At 40.3% G+C, this 19,153-nt stretch overlaps 2 protein-coding genes across 4 annotated transcripts in view; one reads left to right on the forward strand and one right to left on the reverse strand.

Annotated features, from left to right (window-relative positions):
• Positions 1 to 14,342, forward strand: part of LOC130180744 (CAP-Gly domain-containing linker protein 4-like) — a 64,294-nt gene extending 49,952 nt beyond the window's left edge. Inside the window, exon 16 of the mRNA XM_056394471.1 lies at positions 14,204 to 14,342. Coding sequence (XP_056250446.1) covers positions 14,204 to 14,216 — 13 coding nt within the window. The 3' untranslated portion in view covers positions 14,217 to 14,342. The remainder of the gene's footprint in view (positions 1 to 14,203) is intronic.
• alk (ALK receptor tyrosine kinase) overlaps positions 1 to 19,153 on the reverse strand; it is a 328,207-nt gene that overhangs the window by 3,895 nt on the left and 305,159 nt on the right. For all 3 annotated transcript variants that reach the window (XM_056394465.1, XM_056394466.1, XM_056394467.1), the window contains exons 17-27: positions 18,803 to 18,901; positions 15,440 to 15,595; positions 14,234 to 14,347; positions 12,233 to 12,419; positions 11,304 to 11,394; positions 10,914 to 10,978; positions 10,690 to 10,819; positions 10,452 to 10,549; positions 7,579 to 7,671; positions 1,456 to 1,557; positions 1,009 to 1,143 (exon numbers count right to left, since the gene is read on the reverse strand). In XM_056394465.1, the coding sequence (XP_056250440.1) occupies positions 1,009 to 1,143; positions 1,456 to 1,557; positions 7,579 to 7,671; positions 10,452 to 10,549; positions 10,690 to 10,819; positions 10,914 to 10,978; positions 11,304 to 11,394; positions 12,233 to 12,419; positions 14,234 to 14,347; positions 15,440 to 15,595; positions 18,803 to 18,901 (1,270 nt within the window). The remainder of the gene's footprint in view (positions 1 to 1,008; positions 1,144 to 1,455; positions 1,558 to 7,578; positions 7,672 to 10,451; positions 10,550 to 10,689; positions 10,820 to 10,913; positions 10,979 to 11,303; positions 11,395 to 12,232; positions 12,420 to 14,233; positions 14,348 to 15,439; positions 15,596 to 18,802; positions 18,902 to 19,153) is intronic.

Here is a 19,153-nt window from a genome sequence, read left to right on the forward strand (position 1 = left end):
AAACATTTTCTCCCACTCCAGGCAGAAGAAGAGAAAACAAAAAGAAAACAGCAGGTGATGAGCATAATCTCTCCTGCTGATTTAACAAATACCAGACTGAGACTCTTTGACAAAACATTCCTGTGCTTTCATCATTGATGTGTTTTGATCACATCAGGCAGAAGCAGAGTGTAACCTCCCACCAGTTTGAGTGATTGTGTTAAATGGGCGATGCAGATTATAGGAACAAATAACAGTGAAGCTAAATCCTGAGCTATGGTTTTAATTGCTGAACTGACTCCAACTATAGTTTGCTGCTTTCAGGAATCAGTGTATCCCGCTGTGAGGCTGTTTCACAACTTCAAATTAATGGAGCACCACGGGACCATGTTTATTTTTAAAGAAAAAAAAAAAAACATTTACAAGGTTGCATGCATGGCAGGCTGCAAAATGATAAAACTGCAAAGCTGTGGCCAACAGGTGTGAAGGATAAAGCCGGGAAATCATAGAGAGGCTGGAATGTGTATATGAGGGAGAGAGCTAGAAAATGTGTGTGTGCATCTGTCAATATATGCTTTATCACAGAGTTCACATGAGAGGCGGTATCTTAAAGAGTGAGTGAGAAATACAGGGTGCTTTGGAAATGTTTTTTTAGCTCCCTATCAGCTCCCCATGACTTCCTTTGAAATTGGGAGGCGAACATGAAAGAAAGTGTTAGTGTGGTTTCCATACTGAAAGCACTGAGAGCAATCTCCTGTTAAATTTCTGTCGCCTTTTAGGTCCCAAACTGTTTACATGTCAATATCAGCCACAGCCTTTCATGTCTGCCTCTGCATTATCATTATTTTTTCTCTTTTTTTGATGCTGCCTATGTGCACATGTATAAAGTGCATGCATCATATACAACTAAGCATCTTTCCCTCTTGTTTACATTACAGAGAAGCTTAATTAGACCTCATGGGATCACATCTTTCTCATTGTCACGTGCAGCATCCGAATGCATTCAGCATGTGTGTGAGCTGCACTTACACTGGCCCAGGGCAGTTTTTAGGTGGGTCCATTCTTCCCCCGTTGGTTACAAACTCCAACACCTCTTGGTTGCTGCGACTTGGATATGGCATGTAGCCCAATGAGAAGATCTCCCACAGCAGAACCCCAAATGACCTTAGAGAGGCAGATGATGAGAGGAAAGATTAGTCACACGGAAGGAAACACAGGCCGGTTGAGACTGAGGACAATGATGTCATAAATTATAAGCATCATCAGAGCTGAAGCGGTAAAGGATGAAAGCAGAGGACGAGAATGAGATAGAGACGAGGAATTTTAAAAAAATATATGGGAATGGATAAAAGACGGATAGAGGACTGTGAAAACACAGAGGGAGGGAGTGGGGCATGTTGGGACAGCAGACATTTGTGAAATATAGGAAGGGATATCACACTGACACAAACTTTGTCCTCTCTGAGGGATTCTCACCATGTGTCTGTTTTAGATGTGAAGATGCCCTCCATGAAGGCTTCAGGTGGCATCCACTTCACTGGCAGCATTGCACGACCACCCTTCCTGTAATAACTTGCCCTGCGCACGCACGCGCACACACACACGCACACACACACGTTATGAATAGTAAAATGCTTTTTTGACTGACCATGTTGCTGATAAAACTACATTGATTTTTGTTTTCTTGCTAAAAATAAAAAAGGGAACAACTGTTAAATGAATACCAGCATTTATAGTATGCAGCACCATCGCCATGGCAACACTTCTGCTCTCCAAAGCAGAGGATAAAAAAAAAAAAAAAGAGGAAAAATTCTCACATCCAGCAATTAATTCACTGTTTGTCAGCGGCTGTATCAGCACTGTGATCCAGTCGCATTTTCAGCTTCCTTACTTGTTGGTGTGAGAGACGCTCTAAGAACTCCTTATCTGGCCGAGAGGAAAGAGGGAGATGTTTCACCGGACCAAGCCCTCTATGAGTTATTTCTAATGCTCTGCATTGGTAGAGAAATTATCAGATGTGTGCTCTATCTGATTGTGGCTGCTGATAGAGGTGACTGTCTGGTTCATCTCACCCTGCTTGAGGCACACAGAGAGGACAGACATGAACTGGGTGCTGCTTTGCACTATGTCCATCATGGTGTCCACACAGAAAAATAGACACACATTAAGATTCCAGTCAAGTGGTGTCAGCTTTGTTTGGATTGGAAAAAGCATCATTTGGTGCAGTTTCCTGTTGCAGAGGTATAAATGTGTTTGCCCCAGTGAATTTGTCATAAAAACGTGACTTATTCCCTAAGCACTTATTTGTAAACGTGGCAAGAGCTTCATAATAACTAGCACTGTAATAGGCTGTAGATACAGGTCTATGATTGGAAGGTTGCCAGTTCAAATCCCTGGGCCTTTCACTAAAGTAGAAACAGTAACATTCTCTTTGTCTTTGCCTTCAAAAACTAGACAAGTAAATGAAGCACCAACTGTTCTGCTGGAGCTGCACATGGCTGCACAGGAAAGGACTGTAATTACAGTGGGCAGCTCCCAGGTGTGACTGTGAAGCAGCATGAGAAAAGAGCATTGTGCTGAGTTGTTTCCTAAACAGATAGAAGCGAAAGGAAAGAAAGAAAAAAAAGAAACACAGTGGCAAAGAATAAAACACACAATTGCAGCTTGGATTAAAAAATGGGACAACAAACAAGAAAGAACTGTATCTTGGCAGCGTGAGCTACTCAGACACAGCATCCAAGGCCTATGGGCTTAGGCTGCACGACCCATCACATATTGTCCTGGTTTTAGGAGGATTTCAAGCTAATTTCAAGAGGTGCTGTTTCTCACCACGGGCCAAAATGTGGGAACTGCTAAAAGCCAAACCTATGAATGCAACTTAACATTATTGTAGGCTGTGGGGCTACAGATATGGATCAGGACAGGAAATAATTATCTGATTATGTAGCCTAAAATGGTAGCAGGTGATTTGGATAATGAAACCTGCTTAAACAATGTTAAACTTGAAGGTTGTTATTATCAATACCTACAAGGTCATATTTAAACTCTAACAACTGCAAAGTACTAACACTTGGGATGAATGAAATGGCCTCACAACAACAATCTAATACCACCTGTTTATTTTACACACAGGTTCTAGTGATGATAGCTGTCTCATAGCTCCAGTAGCTGCTGTAGCTGTAATGTTAAACAAGAATGAATAATCATAACTTCAAAAGCAGATCATTTAACCTACATTTCGTCAGATCAAGGACTATTGTAATGCAGACAAACTGTGCTCTGATGTTCACACATTGTCCTGTGTGTATAGAAAGCCTGTTTAACATATATAATTATTTTCTGGCTTCGAGGCTCCCTCTTATTGGCCTGAGATTTGAGAGATTGATTTGGGAGGGATAAGAGTGTGTTGGTAACTCTATATAATATATTTGACTGAAAAATGTAAAATTTTAAAACTATGTTATGTTTATAAAGGCATACTAACCTAAATATCTGTTACTGAGAATCATGAAAACGTTTCAGAGCGACACAGAGCGTTGCAGTAACCTCACTCTCACACCTGCCTGAGAGGAGAGGGGGAGATGCTGCTGTCAGAAGAGCTGCTGACTCCTCTGAACAGCATGTGGATAAATTACAATATCACAGATCTGTGGATATTTCTCACTCTCCCCCCAATGGTCCGAACAACTCGCTGCTGCTCAGTGCTGCTGTTATGCTGTGCTGCTCTGTCTTGACTGTCAGTGTCCTTGTTTCACGCGGCGACGTTCTCACTTATCAATTTGTTTTTTATGGCTTTACTAGTGTCTAGTCCAGGTGTGGCGAAGCATTTTGTATGATGCTGACAAGCCCGTCGCGGTTGAGCCCCAAACCAACAGCAACAAAAAAAAAATAAAAAAATAAAAATTAAACCTCATGTCTTGTGAGGCCCCTGGTTGGTCGAAGGCCCATGCAATAAGACATACAATCTGTAGCCTCAGCTTCTTAGTTTCCCAGACAAGCCTTATGGCGTGATCGTTGCTACAGCAAAACTGTCTTAAATTCCAAGTTAAGAGACAACTGCATTTTCCACTGTATAAATTCAAGGCAAATAACCAGAACCAACACTTATCATTTGGTTGAGCTCAGAGTAATAGCTGTAGCTGTGTGTCTTCAGGGGAGCGGTGAGTAGAGATAAATGTAGATGATATGCTGTCAGATAAAAGGCTAAAGAGGCTAAAAGGGAAATATATACTTACAAAACTTTGCAGAAGTTTGCCTTGAGGATAATAATCACCGAAGCAGAAAAACAATTACTAGTTGAGTGTGTTTGCTGGACAGACTAGCTAACAACCACAGCAGGGGAGCGACACTGATCACCGCCCAATGCCTTAATCTATCACTTACAATAACACAATCAATTCAATGATGGCAATCAGTTACCTCCTCCACTTTAGACAATACAATCTGACTACAATCTGAGAATTGAGTCCTGCCACGTCTTCTCTACTGTACCTCCTCCTCACTATGTATCACTCTAATTTTCCTGTCTGGTCCAATAAAGTAAATAGTAAGGGAAGTGGATGGGTTTACATCAACAGATGCAATTAGATCAAACAGCTGTGGCAGTGGGCACTCAGTGGCTGCTCTGCAAAACCTGGTTTCTGTGAAAAAACGTTTACAAAAAAGCAGGCTGGCGCAATCTCCTCATTTTTTTGTTGCGATATATTTACAGCGGCTGCCTTTTTTGACCTTAGCCACTGATAAAACTTTTGTACACTGCTATTCAGTCTGTTATCTGTCTATTAAAAATGCTGAAACATTTTGAAAAAATTGAGGAATGGTAGTGTAGAGCAAAGCACTGATAATCCCTTTATCGGTGGATCAACCGTTTTTTTTAGCACAGGGTTTATGGACATATTTATTACTACTGCTAACACCACCAACACAGACTGACAGCTGAGCTGCAGATCAGGAAGGCTTAAATACTGGCCCAGGAAATCTATAGTACAAATGTAGGTGTTTTATACCTGTGTTTTTGTGTGTGTAAGGGAAGCTGGAAGCTAGAACAGTATTAGAGGGAAAAAGTAAGTGACAAAGGCACAGAGAGGATTGTTTTGAATGGAGAGTAAAATAGAGGAAAATGCACCTGAGGACACAGTGTGGAGCCTAATACTTATGTCTGTTCACTGTGTTGACTATCTTTGTTTACGGTTTGTGTGTCTGCATGTGTGTGCACCAGGCTGACATTATTAAATTCAACCTAAAGTCATGCTACACACCATTGTTAATAGTTCCTATGAGAACATATAAGGCAAAACACCAATTCTTCTCTGAAAGCACTGTGAATTTCTCTTCACAGTGGCAGGTGTTTACCTGATTACTGACTGGCAGCGTTTGTTTACCGGGCTTTTTATTTACCACCACATCACTGGTGTGCCTGCATGCGTGTGAGACTACGTGAGTGAATTTGTGTGTGAGAGAGGAAGCCGTGGAATATCACGTGCAAGAGCGCCTGTGGCTCTCTTCCCAGAATATAAAAAGCTGACATTAAGCCTTGTCCTGGTCCCTGACTGTGACACCCGTCCCCTGTGATGGCCTCAAAAGAACTCCCACGTCCCTCGTCACATAGCAGGAGAGCCACATCATGAAACAGCTAAAATAACACACCAATGGCAGCATTGTGTGCAAAACAACCACCCCTCCCTCTCAACATAATAACAATGATAAAAAAATCACAGTCCCAGCACCACAGCTCCAGGCTGAGAGATAAAAACAAAATCACAGCAAGGCACCTGAAAAACTGACATCAGCAATTAAATCAAGCGCTCCTAATGCGGCTCCCCAGGGGTATTGTGCAACAGCCTTTTCCGGATGCTCTGAGAGTGACTTTGCTCTCGTGTGACTTTCCATCAGATGATTTGAAAGTGCTGCGTTCATATAGCTGAATGTTGTGACATATTTCCCCTGCTCTAATTTCTTACCAGATGAAAGGCTTGGGAGATTTCCCCGCTGGATTGTGCATTCATTTAAATTGTGTCACGTGAAATTGTGGTAGCTATATTAAAAAGCTTGAGCTAAGAATAATGAGATGCCGCTGGGGCCACAGATGAGCTGATGTAGATTAAAAGAAGGCTTCAGTACACCAGTGTGATGGAGAATAAAAACACTTTCACAGCTCAGTTTCAACATTTACCAGTTTAAAAGATCCATGATAAGTGTCACAGCCTTTACAATCACATGGGAAGAAAAACTCTTCCTCAGTACAGAGCTGGAACTTTAATTCATGTTTGTAAATCAGAAAGTTTTCAAGAGCTCCACATGCAGTAAAAAAACAGCCGTTTAAACATGTAACCTGCAGTACCAATAAATTCAATGGAATCAGTGAACTGTGCAGCGTGCTTCCGTTCAGTCTAGCCAGTTGTCTTTCTACCAAGCGATACTGAAGGGAATAAAGAGATCTAATATTGTCACTGTCACCGAGTCCAGCTTTCTCTGGACTGTGTTTATTCACTGCTCTTTAGAGAAACCATTTGAGTTTTGCTCTTGTGTTTTGATTTGTCACATCGTGTGACTGAAAAGTGTCTGTGCCCAGATTTCACTTGGTAAATTACAGTAAATCAACAACTGGAGATAGTCTAACCCCTGCTCTCCACAGGGGCGGCTGCATAGTGCCTCATCTTTGTTTGATGGAAGCCATCAAGCTGCGCAAAGCAGATTGAGCCAGACAGGAAGTCAGACACAGGAATGGCATAGAGCATTCAGTCAATTTAAAATACCCTGTATAGACTCCCGATAAATGTCATAACTGTTGGCACCAGGCCAGACTTCAACCGGTCAGAGAATTTTCACCATTGACCCATGGTAAAAGCAGAAAAATCAAGGAAAAATGATCAAATAAGCAAAATCAATAAAACCAGCCAAACTAAACCTGGTAGAGTATGAAGCTGTGTGGAGGACCGAAAAAAACTGCATGGCACATTCGATGTCATAAGACCCTTGCCTGGTGGAATCCAGGGGTTAGTTAAGGTGAAACTGTTGACAAAACAATAGCAGTGGTTGTTTGTTCAAATTACTTCAGATGACCTATGTTGATGTTCAGAGCAAAAGCAGGAAGTAGTGTAACATCCTTACAGTGGTGCAGCACGTGGGAGAGGAAGTGAGGGGGCAGGGATGTGTGTACAAAGCATTTGACTGTTAATGGAGACTGAGGGTTTCTTTGTATCTCACACCAAAGGTCAGCATTTATTTCTTGGGACCAATCAGGTAAATGCTCGATAACCTTAATCAAGTAACATCAGTATATGGATATGTCAGGATATGACATCACTTTTGGGTATGGTTACAGGTGGACCCTTCTGACCTGACCAAAGCCACATCCAATAGTGATGCTGGCTGTTCTCAGAGGTGCAACAGACTTCATTCTTTAGACAAAGAAGGCAGTGACAGGCTGGTATTAAGTTATTCTTCAACCATTCGATGCCACATCAGATGATGATGTGCTCTTTTTTGGTCCTGCTTTGGACCTCATCTAGACTCAAATTCAACTGAACCTGGTCAACTGGGCCAAAGTGGTATTGCTTGCTGTCTTACATCAGTCAGTGACCTGTGTTGGAATTGTACCTGTAAATGTCTCGAGCCATCCCAAAATCTCCAATCTTGGCCACGCGGCCTGTTCCTTTGCAGGTCAGTAGGCAATTCCGAGCTGCAATGTCCCTGAAAGAGGAGAAAACACACTGAATGTCAGGTCACTGCATGTACTTACTGCTTGGATTGATGGAGCTTTATTAGAACACAATAACTCATGAGCCCTGGCACTTTAAGTCTGAATGATGTGATTTTGAATATACGGGGGGTATAGTGTGTAGAAGAGGTAGATATACTGAGCACTGACATTCACACAGCCAGATTTTGTCTTAGTTTACCATAGTTTTCATATATTTGCATCTATAAGAACGTATAAACACCTTCAGAAGCTCCCCTGCTGGATCTGAAGTTCAGTGTAACTACCAAGTTGCCCTGAGCAAGCTGGCGGAGTATATAGTTTCCTACAGTGTCTTTATGACTCTGCCCACATGGCGCATCCAGAGAGAAGATAGAAGTGTTCCGTAGTATATGCATGGGGAGTGGGTTAGAAGAGAAAATTCATAAATTTCATATTTGCACTGTACTGGGTTGGTTATTCTTTGAGAAATACAGTAGTTCACTCAGCATGCTCTACTCCTGTCTGGGGAAAAGGAAATGAAGCCCACACACTGCATTCTGCTCTCCAGGCGTCTCACTTTCTTAACATCTTAAGAAGTGACGTCGTGAGCACACTGCTGCTTGTCAGACTTAGGACAAGTCAACACCAGGGCCAATAAATACCCAGGATTTAATATCAAAATAACATCATGTGACACTGCTCAAACTAGATCATGAGACCGGGCACGGCTGCAATACAAACGACCCCACTAAGCTCTCTGAGTGTGTAGACAGCAACACATTGTTTTGATGTTTGGCCTCCACACTCCACACTGATTAAGTTGGATGTGAAATGACACAATGAGGATAAAGTGGTGGTTCAGACTGATTTAAACTGAGGGCTTTTTCAGAAAGGGACGACACTGTGCATGGTTGCCCCACTCCAATGTGCCAGAAGTGTTTGGAACTATTCAACAATATTTTAGACCTACTTCAAATTTGATATTAAATTATTTAGTACGAAAAAAACAACAACAGCATCCATTTGCTTTTCATTTTAAGTCTAAGAAGATCTGCTTTTAACTTTGCTTGAGTCCAATTCAGACCGAGGCAGTGAAATGTGTGTCGGTAGTATTATCAAACCAGCTACAGAAAAATTTGCTTTTCAAGAAGTAGTAGTGAAACAATCAATCCATTTAAGGGCATTTCAACTATTTCAGTAAGACTGAATTATTTCGATCATAGCATGACTAAAGTTACACACAAGACTTCTGAAGATCTTTTCTGATGAGGTGCTGAAGCTAAATCCAAGCAGTCCTTGTTTAATGGCTCGGAAGAATTCATGCAAATGATTTGCTTTTGCTTGTAGGCAAAGGCGAGCCTTGAAATGCAGCAGTAGTTGTCATGGACTGCCAGCTGAGGGCTGAAGGGAAGGACACAGTGCTGTTGTACATGCAGCACAGTGGTTTGATAGCAGTTGTTGTTACAGTGTTAAGTGGCCTCATACAGTAGACCTTCTCTACAGTAAATTTTAACTGCAGCTTAAAGATCCATTTCACTGCAGCACTTAGAGAACAGTCTGTTATTAGTCTATTTTAACCACTGCGGTTACATTAAACTGACAGGCTCTTCTCAGCACAGTGCTTCTATTCAGGTGATTATAATTTCCATTGTGAGCACCAGGCCTGCTGTAAAATAAAGTCACCAAAGAGTAACATTACAGGATCCACCGGCCAAAAACAGATAAATACCACCACCGAAATAAGCACAGAAACACACAAAAGCCAGAGTAAGAAGTCTTCCGACAGCAGTAACCCTGTGATTTAACCACAGCTCATCTACCAACCCGGTAATCCCTGAGAAAAAGCTGAATTTTCAGAGTAGCTGTTACTTCTCCACCATACCTCATTCACCTGCCCTTTACTCAACCCTGAGTAAACACACTTCCATAAAAATTGAAATTAGCCTCAAGGACAGTGTTAGGGTGAATTTTAATACAGATTTGAAGGCAGGAAGGAAGGGTGAGAAAGAGGAAGAAAGAGGAGAAGGGAGCTCACAAGCTTCTGAAGAAGACTCAGCCATTAGTTGGATTGATGGGGCTTTACTGTGCCACGCTAGGGCAAATAAGGTTTAATAGGTATTGGGTTAGAAGTCAAAGACAGACATGAAGGTAGGGGGATGTGCTTTAATTGTTTTGATGTGATTGTAGGAGCAAGTTTGACCGTTTCCAACTCTGGTATGTGCTTGACTTTCCTCATGGACATCCAGGAATGAGCTCTTTGAGAGACAGGTTCAAGAGAATGCTTTAAATTTCTTTAGTCACATCCTCAGGTTCACCAACTGCTGTGAGTATGGATATGCAGGGGGCATTCTGTTGACTTGTGCCTTGCATACAGACCGTAAAAAGGCAAGCCGGCTACCCCATCTGGCTGCTCTGATGCTAAACTCATCACTTGTCCTTTCTGCTATCATCGAAAGGCAAAAGGCATGCAGAGTCCATATGTTACGCTTGGACGGAGGCAGTCAGCCCATAATTCTGAGAAGAAGTCAGGAGGTGAATGTGGGTAAATCTGTGTTTGTTGAGTTTGTATATTTTCTGTTGCATATTTACATTCTTATGTATGCATATCCATATGTGCTGTATATTGTTCACATCATTTATATTATTATACAGCGTTGGTGTTTGTTTTTCTCTCTTCCAATCTGTTTAGGTAGGAGGACTACAGGGCCATCGAATACAATACATCCTTTCATAATCATGTGCTGTATTTATGTATGACAGCAGTCTGTTGTTTTTTCATATGGTGACGTACCTGTGTATAAATTGGTTCTCCTCCAGATACTGGCAGCCCTTAGCGATGTCTCTGGCCACGTTGAGAAGGTCCACCATGGTCAGGCTGGATGGGTGCTCCTGATCCAAGAGATAAAAGACACAGAAACACTCAGGATTGTATATTAGCTGAGAAGTTTTAAGGGAGGTGGCAAACCACTTATAAAAACCTGAATAAAAAAGCCTGTAAAACCAAAGTGCAATAGAGCAGTATGTCTCACCAGTCGGGGTCTGGTCTCCCTCAGGAAAGTCTTGAGGTCTCCTCCTGTCATCAGCTCCAGCAGGATGAACCTGGGCATGGCCTGCAGACTCACTCCTATACAACGCACAATGTTCTGGTGGCTAAACTTACTGCAGGGACAGAAACACAGCAGGGAAATGTGTATCAAAGATGGCTTTGATGGCACAGTATGAAATATGAAATAATCGTCTGAGTGTCTCTTACCTGATGATTAGAGCCTCCATGAGGAAGTCCAGTTCATCTTGCTCTGAGCAAACCTCAGGAAGGGTCTATTGTAAAAAGAAACAAAATCTCAGTGCAATGAATGGCTATGAAGTTGTATATAGATTAGTTATTTTCAATTGTATGTAGTGCTTAACGAAAGAGGTGATTCTGTATTGGTGCAAGAAAGTCTAATGGTGCAAAATATAACTGTGACTGCTAATGTTGAACTACAGTGTATATATAACTATACTGAGAAAAAGCATTCTTATTACAAAATTGGATGATGTGTAATTAGTTTAGAGGCCCCTCAGGATCTGATTTGATTTAATCAAGTTTGACCTTTGAAAAACAGGTAAAAGTTATTGTTTCACCGACTGGGTAAGAACTTACCTTAACTGCCACTTGCAGTGGACTTGGTTCACCTGGTATCCCCACAGCTAGCCCTTCATACACTTCACCAAAAGCACCGTGACCCAGACCCCTGGAGAAACACAAACAGATCTATTATTTATAATTACATTTATATTTTAGGTATTAAGCCGAGACTGTCACACAGAGACTTAAACAAGATCAATTATAAATCTGAGATTTCCAGACTGAAGACACTGGAAACAACTAGCAATAAGAGCTGTGCTAAATCGCCTGAATATACCTGTGTCCAAAGAATGATGACCTATGGAGCTAAATACTGCGTAAAGAGATGAGAACTATGAAGAAAATCAACACGTTATTTCTTTCAAACAGCTTGGCAGAGAAGCTAGTCAGTATTTTAAATTAGTTGTTCACCAGCTTTTCAGTCCACAAAGGCAAATAACTCTCTGTGTGGCATCCTGTGTCAGATGTGAAAGTTCAGAATGGTGAGCGCTTTAACACCAGCAATTTCATTTGATTCAAGACTTGCATCGCTCTAGATGCAGGAAAATATTCATGGGTCCACGAGAAAAAGAACGTATCACAAAGACTAAGAACCGGAATGATAAACTGGTGAATTATAAACACATGAAAGATACATCAAAAATTGAAAGGAGCCCTGCAAAAATAATCCGCTGCTCGGATCACTGCAGTACACCCATACACTCTGAGACTTTACATTTATAACATTAATATTTCAGGCTTTACTTTAGACTGCTACCTCTCCTACTATACCATATTCATGAATCCACCCTGTTTAAATAATTTGTACATATAGATTTTTATTACAATTACAGAGAAATAGTACAGAGGACTGTCATTTGTCATGTTTGCTCAGGTCATCACAGATGTAGACGGGTTTGTTAAAATCAACACTGCCACAGTTTGTTCAATCTTAAATCTTTTACCTGGTGAGGGAGATGTTGCGTCGCGGCACTTCCTTCAGGTCATTGACCGATGCCGTCTTGCCGGCAAAGCAGTAGTTGGGGTTGTAGTCAGTCATGATGGTGGAGGCCCGCAGCTTACTAAGCTTGCAGTCTGGACTCTGCAGCTCCAGTTGTATAGACTGCAGCTCTGTGTGTTTACGCCTATACACTGGTGAGATGGAAATGAAAGAAGTTTCATTCCACTACTGAAATATCTACAGTTTAGAAAACAAACACAACCATGAACTCATCTCCTTGTAGAAAATTATTGCTAACAGCCAAAGCACACAAAGTCGAAAGCTTTTATAGTTATTATTTCTCTAAAGACCTTTTGTTTGCACAAAAGCACTTTTTATGAAATTGAATTCCTGTGCGATTGTGAAATATTGATTGCTCTCTGTCTGATAACAGATCTGCCTCTCTAAAATATTCAGATATATCACATCTCAGAATAATACCCACAAAACAAACATGCAATCACATGTACAATGCATAATCTAACACGGTAACAAAGCAACAAAACCAAGACAAGTCACACTTTCCTCCTTCATGTTTCAAAAAAAGCACTTTATGTAGAATAACCCACAGTATGAAAACAGACCTTTTTCTTTTTCCCTCTCCTGCACACACACACGCACACACACACACACACACTGTAAGGCTAGAAGCCTTGACCTGGGCTGTGAACGCATTAGACATCAGGAGAATTATTTGTGTGTATTTATGTGTGTATGCTTATGTGTGTATAGGTGAGTTATTTATTTACCAAGTGCTGTCTAATGTACAAGTGCTGTCAGCCACAGGCTAAGCAGCCATCCATCATCAGTGCGTTTCATTCATCACTGAGGTAGTCCCACACATTCTCTGCTCCTGCCTCATCTACCAATGTGTGTGCAAGAGTGTAGGTTGGAGTGGGGGTGGGACGTGTGCGTCGGTCTGCATGTGTGAGAGTGAGCGTGGGTGTGTGTGGAGGAGATGATGACTCAATTAGTGCATATGTCTGGCTGCAGTAGCCTGAAAGCAGACAGATGTCTATGAGGCTCACTTCCCATTCTGATAACAACCTGGTAAGGGTCATCTGAGAGGGACCAGGCCAGACACGGAAGGACTGTGTTTGTGTGTGTGAGGAAAAGAGAGAACATGTGTGTATTGTGCAAACGGAGGACTCATGTAATGTGAACCTCTCAGACATTTAATTGCACTGCAGAGCTCTTTATGGTCAGTCAAGATCTACTTCAACTCTCCCACTTTCTCCTTGTTCATTTTAGTCGTTATCCTGACATCGTGTCATATTGTATATATAAATTTATATATTGTTTGTTCTTCTAAACCATTAATGTTAAATAGCAGAACATTGTCTCTGACTGAAATCACTCCGTATTTACTATATAGTGCACTGTACTTACCCTGATATTATATGATAGTTTTATTATATACAATAATTTTATCATATATGCACCATATAGTGCCCAGTATAATTCCAACTATGGATCGAAATGTAGTGTCCATCGTAAGTTCACTAACTTTCTGCAAACAATCCCATAATGCAATGCATCACATTTCATAGATGTGAGAATTACCATTGTGTGACACCACACCTGTCAGGGATGATTGACAATGACTGATAATGACAGCTAGAAGGGTAAAAAGGACAATTAGCTTTCTAATCGGAGGCACACACTCCCGTCAAACATCCTACTGGTGTAAATTCTTAAGATTGAATAAGAATAAGATTCTTGGGTAATGAAGTATCACAAAAGTACCTCTACTATAGCTTTGCAGTGTTTTCACTTGAAAGACTGAAATATAATAAACATGAATTGACTTGTGAAATGAAATACCTGACAATTTGTGGCATTATTCTGTATAATAAAAAATGAAATATATCTGCTGTGGAAAACATTTTACTATCAATACCATTATTAATAACCACATTGTGTCTTAATGCCATAGAGCTACTGACTGATATGTGACAATACTCACTTATCATGACTCCGGACACAGCCAGCAGCAGGGCAGCGATGAGGGCCGAGGTGCCAACAGACAGACCCAGCGCCAGGTGGGAGAGAGACGGCTGGGGAGGCAGCAGGAACACCTCTGACAAGGGGAAACAACAGCGTTGCACAGTTGTTATCTTCCCCAGAGGAGTATTAACATTCACTTCGCCACTCTGATCCCCAACTTAATTAATGATGTGAAAGCGATGACACAACAGAGCTTAGGAGCAGTGACGGCTAGTGCATGTCAATTCTTTTTCAGTGGCGAGGGGTGATCTCATTTCACTTCTGTAAGCTGAAGAACAAATCTGAACACCGAGTGAGACCATATTGAGATTGTGACCTTTTATGACCCAGCATCATAGAATTATCTACTGCTTGTCATTACTGAGAACAGATTTGTAAATCATAGGGCAAGGAGACACTCTAGGTCATTAAGATATTATTGAGATGGTAATAGCTCTGTTATTTGCTTCAAATTATAAAGTGACATTCCGCCATATTAATTCATTTCAGATCTACATTCATACATTCATTATTCATGTGAGATTACAAATCATAATTAAAGAGGCAATTATAGGTCCACAGGAGGTTTGTCTACATTCCTTTGTTACAGTGTAACTCAAGAAGAAGATACAGCACTTGTGTGAAAGCAGATTTTTATTCAAGGTTGACAATGTCTAATGTGCAGAACGAACTGCATGAACTTTCAGCCCATTATGAAGTGACTCTAAATCTATTGTCAATGTCACTACATGAGTATCCAGGTGAAACCTTTTATCCTAAACCCCTGACATGATAAGATAAAGAGCTTTTATCTGACTGCAGCACAGAGATCAAGTCACAGAACAGGACCCATCACTTAGAAAACACAGGCTAATAGTGCTATAGGTGTATTCATTTTCATTAACAGGTTAGCTTATCCTAGGGATTGATAATAATTATTATGAATGATTAAGGCACTATAGAACAACGTTTCCTCAGATAAAGATTCAATAAAGTACAGAGCCTCCCAGGCTTAATTACTTTTGTAGATTAATTCATTATCTATTCACAGAGTCATAGTCTTTTACAGGTACAATTACATTCAGCTTAACTCATTCCTACGACTGAATTAATTCAACATATTTGTGTGGAACAAGGAGAAATAGACTATGGTTCACTTTTCATACTATAATACTATATGTGAGACCTGTAGCGTTGATGCAGGACACTCCATCTGGTGCCAGGATGAGGTAATCATCACAGAAGCAGACGATACTGTCCTTGGTCTCGTGGCATTCACCGCTCTCACAGTGGCTGCAGTTCTGCACCGGACTGATGAGCACCTCACCGTCCCCCTCCATAGCTTTAGGCACATACAGCACATATAGCGCACGCAAACACAAACACACACACGCACGCACACACGCACACACACACACACACACACAAACACACACACTCAGAATGTCAAGCAGTAAAATGAGCAAAAAGTTCATTAACGCTACAATTTCATTTACTAGAGGTGATCCCTAACTAAAGAATGCATGAGGGGTTTTTATTCTCCCAAACATTATCACCCAGCATCCAGTCTACATAGTTACACAATATACTATACTACATAATACTAACAATAATAAGAAATCTCTCTCCTTGTGGTTTCTCATTCAACAATTGCCTCCATATTCAGAGGTCTGGAATTAGGAACAGTGAAAACAAAACTGCAGATGAGTCTGAGTATCAGGCTTATTCAAGACAAGTATATGTTCAATAAATGTAATTAAATTGAGGTTTGTTGCCAAATGAATGGGTGTGTTTAAAAACTGGTTTACAGCTCAGAGAAAAACATACTGAGCTTTATATTTATGGAAAATGCGGTGATTGACTGCTCTTCAGTTTTTCTGTTATATCACATGAAAACTCAAAGTATTCAGGTATTTGGTGCTGCTGTGGTCTGACAGTCTGAGCTCAACACGGCATACGTGTTCTGTTCATGGTCAACAGGTTTATTGCCGCAGTGTAACTGTTCACAGCACACTTGTCTTTGGCTGTTTCATCTCCAGCATGATTCAATTTCACGAACAGAACTACCCTGCAAGTACAAACTATATGAGATGAAATAAGCCAGTGCTGGTCATCATTTGAGCATCACATGAGCTTGCACATTTTCATTGCAGCCTCATCTTTCCATAAACTATCTGCCGTGTTCTTTGGCTGGAACAAAATCTCTAGACTCCCTGTTATCCGTGACACAACTGCTCATACTGTCATAACTTGATAATACATTTTGGAACATCCTTTACTTTTATTTAGACTTAAAATAAATCAATTAATTTAATAGTAAATCACAGCAAGTGGGAACAAATCAGTCTAACATGAATTAGTTATGGGCTTTCCGTAAAAGCTTGTCCTGTTTAGTAAGCAAAGCAAATGCCCTCATCTGCAGAATCTATTTTCTCCCATCATTCTGTTATCAGCTCTATAAGTACAAATACATAAATCTAACCGAGAAACACTTGAAAGGTTTCGAAAGAAGACTACAAATGTCTTGAGAACAGATGGTGACTCTATACTAATGTGTTGGTGGTACTCTGTATTCTGTGTCTCTACATGCATGTTACTCCTCTACTGGGGTGAAGAAGGTGACGATTGCTTTTCTTATGAATTTTACAAATATTTCTGGGACATTCTGTCTGCACTCTTTGCTTTTGTTTAATCATATAATTATATTTGCCAAGAAACAACTTCTCATCTATCAAAGCTAAACAAGAACAGGCTGTACAGATGAGTCATTTCCCGACCGATAAGCATGTTGAATAATTTCCTTAGATCCTTGCCATGCACATATAAAACTACATTTTCTCTTTTCACACAGGTGGATCAAGTGAGATTCACTGAAGCTCTCCTGTCCTGTAATAACATGCATGTTTCTCCAGTGCCAACGAGCATATAGTGATGGCAATGTGACTGGATGACTGTGCAGGCCTATCTGTATTATTCGACTGGTTTTGAAACAGCCTGTATCCGGTGGATTAGGGTACTGTATTGCAAACCGGTTGCCTCTGTCAACATTAATGAAATGATTTTTTATCCTGTTTTAGGTCTTTCAGTACACACAGCAGGGTTGTCCGGTATTTCCTGCTGTTTTTTTTGAGCTCGACAACCTGCCTATGCAGTTCAAGCTGAGACGGAAATTACTGGTGTAGCCATTTGTGATTATAACTTCAAACCACAAATGCCCTTAAACCTGACCTTTACAATGATGATATTCTTTAAAGTTATCAAATCACAGATATTATATCCTGATATTTCATTCTCAGTGTTATGATAATGATTCAGGCCTTTTGGTAAACGCTGGTAATAAATCATGCCTCTCTCCCAAATTTCTCCAAAAATGCTTTCAAGAAATGAACAGTTTATTATGCAGGAATATAAAACCTTGAATCATAAAACCTTAAACCGGTGAACAGATAGATGTAGACTGTATATGATGTGGAGAGATGTCTATCTTTATTATCTGTGGACACTGCAGGTATTTGGGAACTGTTGCTGGACAGAGAACATCTGTTTATGACCTGGCAAGCGCTATGATTGTATCTTGTATTGCTGTCAGATCCCTTTAGCTGTTAAACTTCCTGTTTTATATTTTATGTTTTGAACTTTATTTACTTTTATTGTAAATAACTTTGTAACTTCATTTTGAAAGGTGCTATAAACACGGTCAATGGAGAGGAATGAGGATAATGTGTAATTTAATAAACAAAACATTTTGTGCAGATTGAAAAAACAGATTTCTCTTATTTACAGCTGAAATTCATTCTGAAATCTTTCTCTCTTAGAGGAAATGAAGTAAAGTTGATGAGAAATTGAGGCTTGTGGCTGTTGAAAGCCCTGCCTCACTAGACAGCATCATCCTTATTAAAGCTCAATGGGAGAGAGATATGGGTGCGTACTTTACTACGGCCCAATGGAAGACAATTTTAAAAAGCACTCTTAATTTCTATTTTCCATTTTCATTTTTTTCTCTTTCTCTACAGATGATGTATGGCTGGTTTATAGGTTTAACACTACAGCTGAAATTTCAGGCTGTGGTTTTAGCACCTGTCAAGTTCAAATGTACAAGGAGAGTAGATAAATTTACTGATCAGTTCCTTCTCTCTATCTGGAGGCATGTTAATCAATATAAATAATCTGTTCCATAGTCTTTGGCTAGAATGAAAGACTTCAGTCTCTGGACCTCCATGGAACAACTGTCTATATCTGTAGTACATTTTAACAAAATCCTTTTTTGAGTAAAGCAACTTTGTCCTGTACAAATCTTTATTAGTTTTTTGGCTTGTAAAAAGCTTGTAGAAAGCAAAGCAGATGCAGCACAACAAAAACTAATCTAAAATGTCAATTGGAAAAACAGTTTTTCTCATCATCATTCTGCGAAGTACAAACATATTAACTCTCACCTAGAAACAATACAAAGTTATCAAATGTTGAATTCAAATATGTTGACTGCAGATGTTCGACTGCAGAATGGTTTGTCTGTATCTTTTCAACACGGCCTAGAATCCTGTCACATTACCTTTCAGAGGATAGAGGAAGGGCTCTCCCTCTGGACCCAGGAAAGACGTGCCATCATCACCATCATGTTTGGGGTTGTTATCTATGGAGGTGTTACCCCCTGAAACAAGGAGGGCAACATAAACACAATTATCAGTAACAAAACCTCAGCATCATAGTTTCACCAATTAACACATGGTGTATTCAAAGGGAATTCTGCTGTAATCCCAGTCAAACTTACTCCGATTGTCCACCCATTTTTTTTTCTTTCATCCTTGTACTTACCAATGCTTTCTAATGTAGAGTAACAGTTATTTGCTATGCTTTCCACCCTATTTGCATTAGTGTTATTTATATTTCTTATAATTTGATT

This window comes from Seriola aureovittata, chromosome 13, assembly GCF_021018895.1.
Source record: "Seriola aureovittata isolate HTS-2021-v1 ecotype China chromosome 13, ASM2101889v1, whole genome shotgun sequence".
Classification (NCBI taxonomy): domain Eukaryota; kingdom Metazoa; phylum Chordata; class Actinopteri; order Carangiformes; family Carangidae; genus Seriola; species Seriola aureovittata.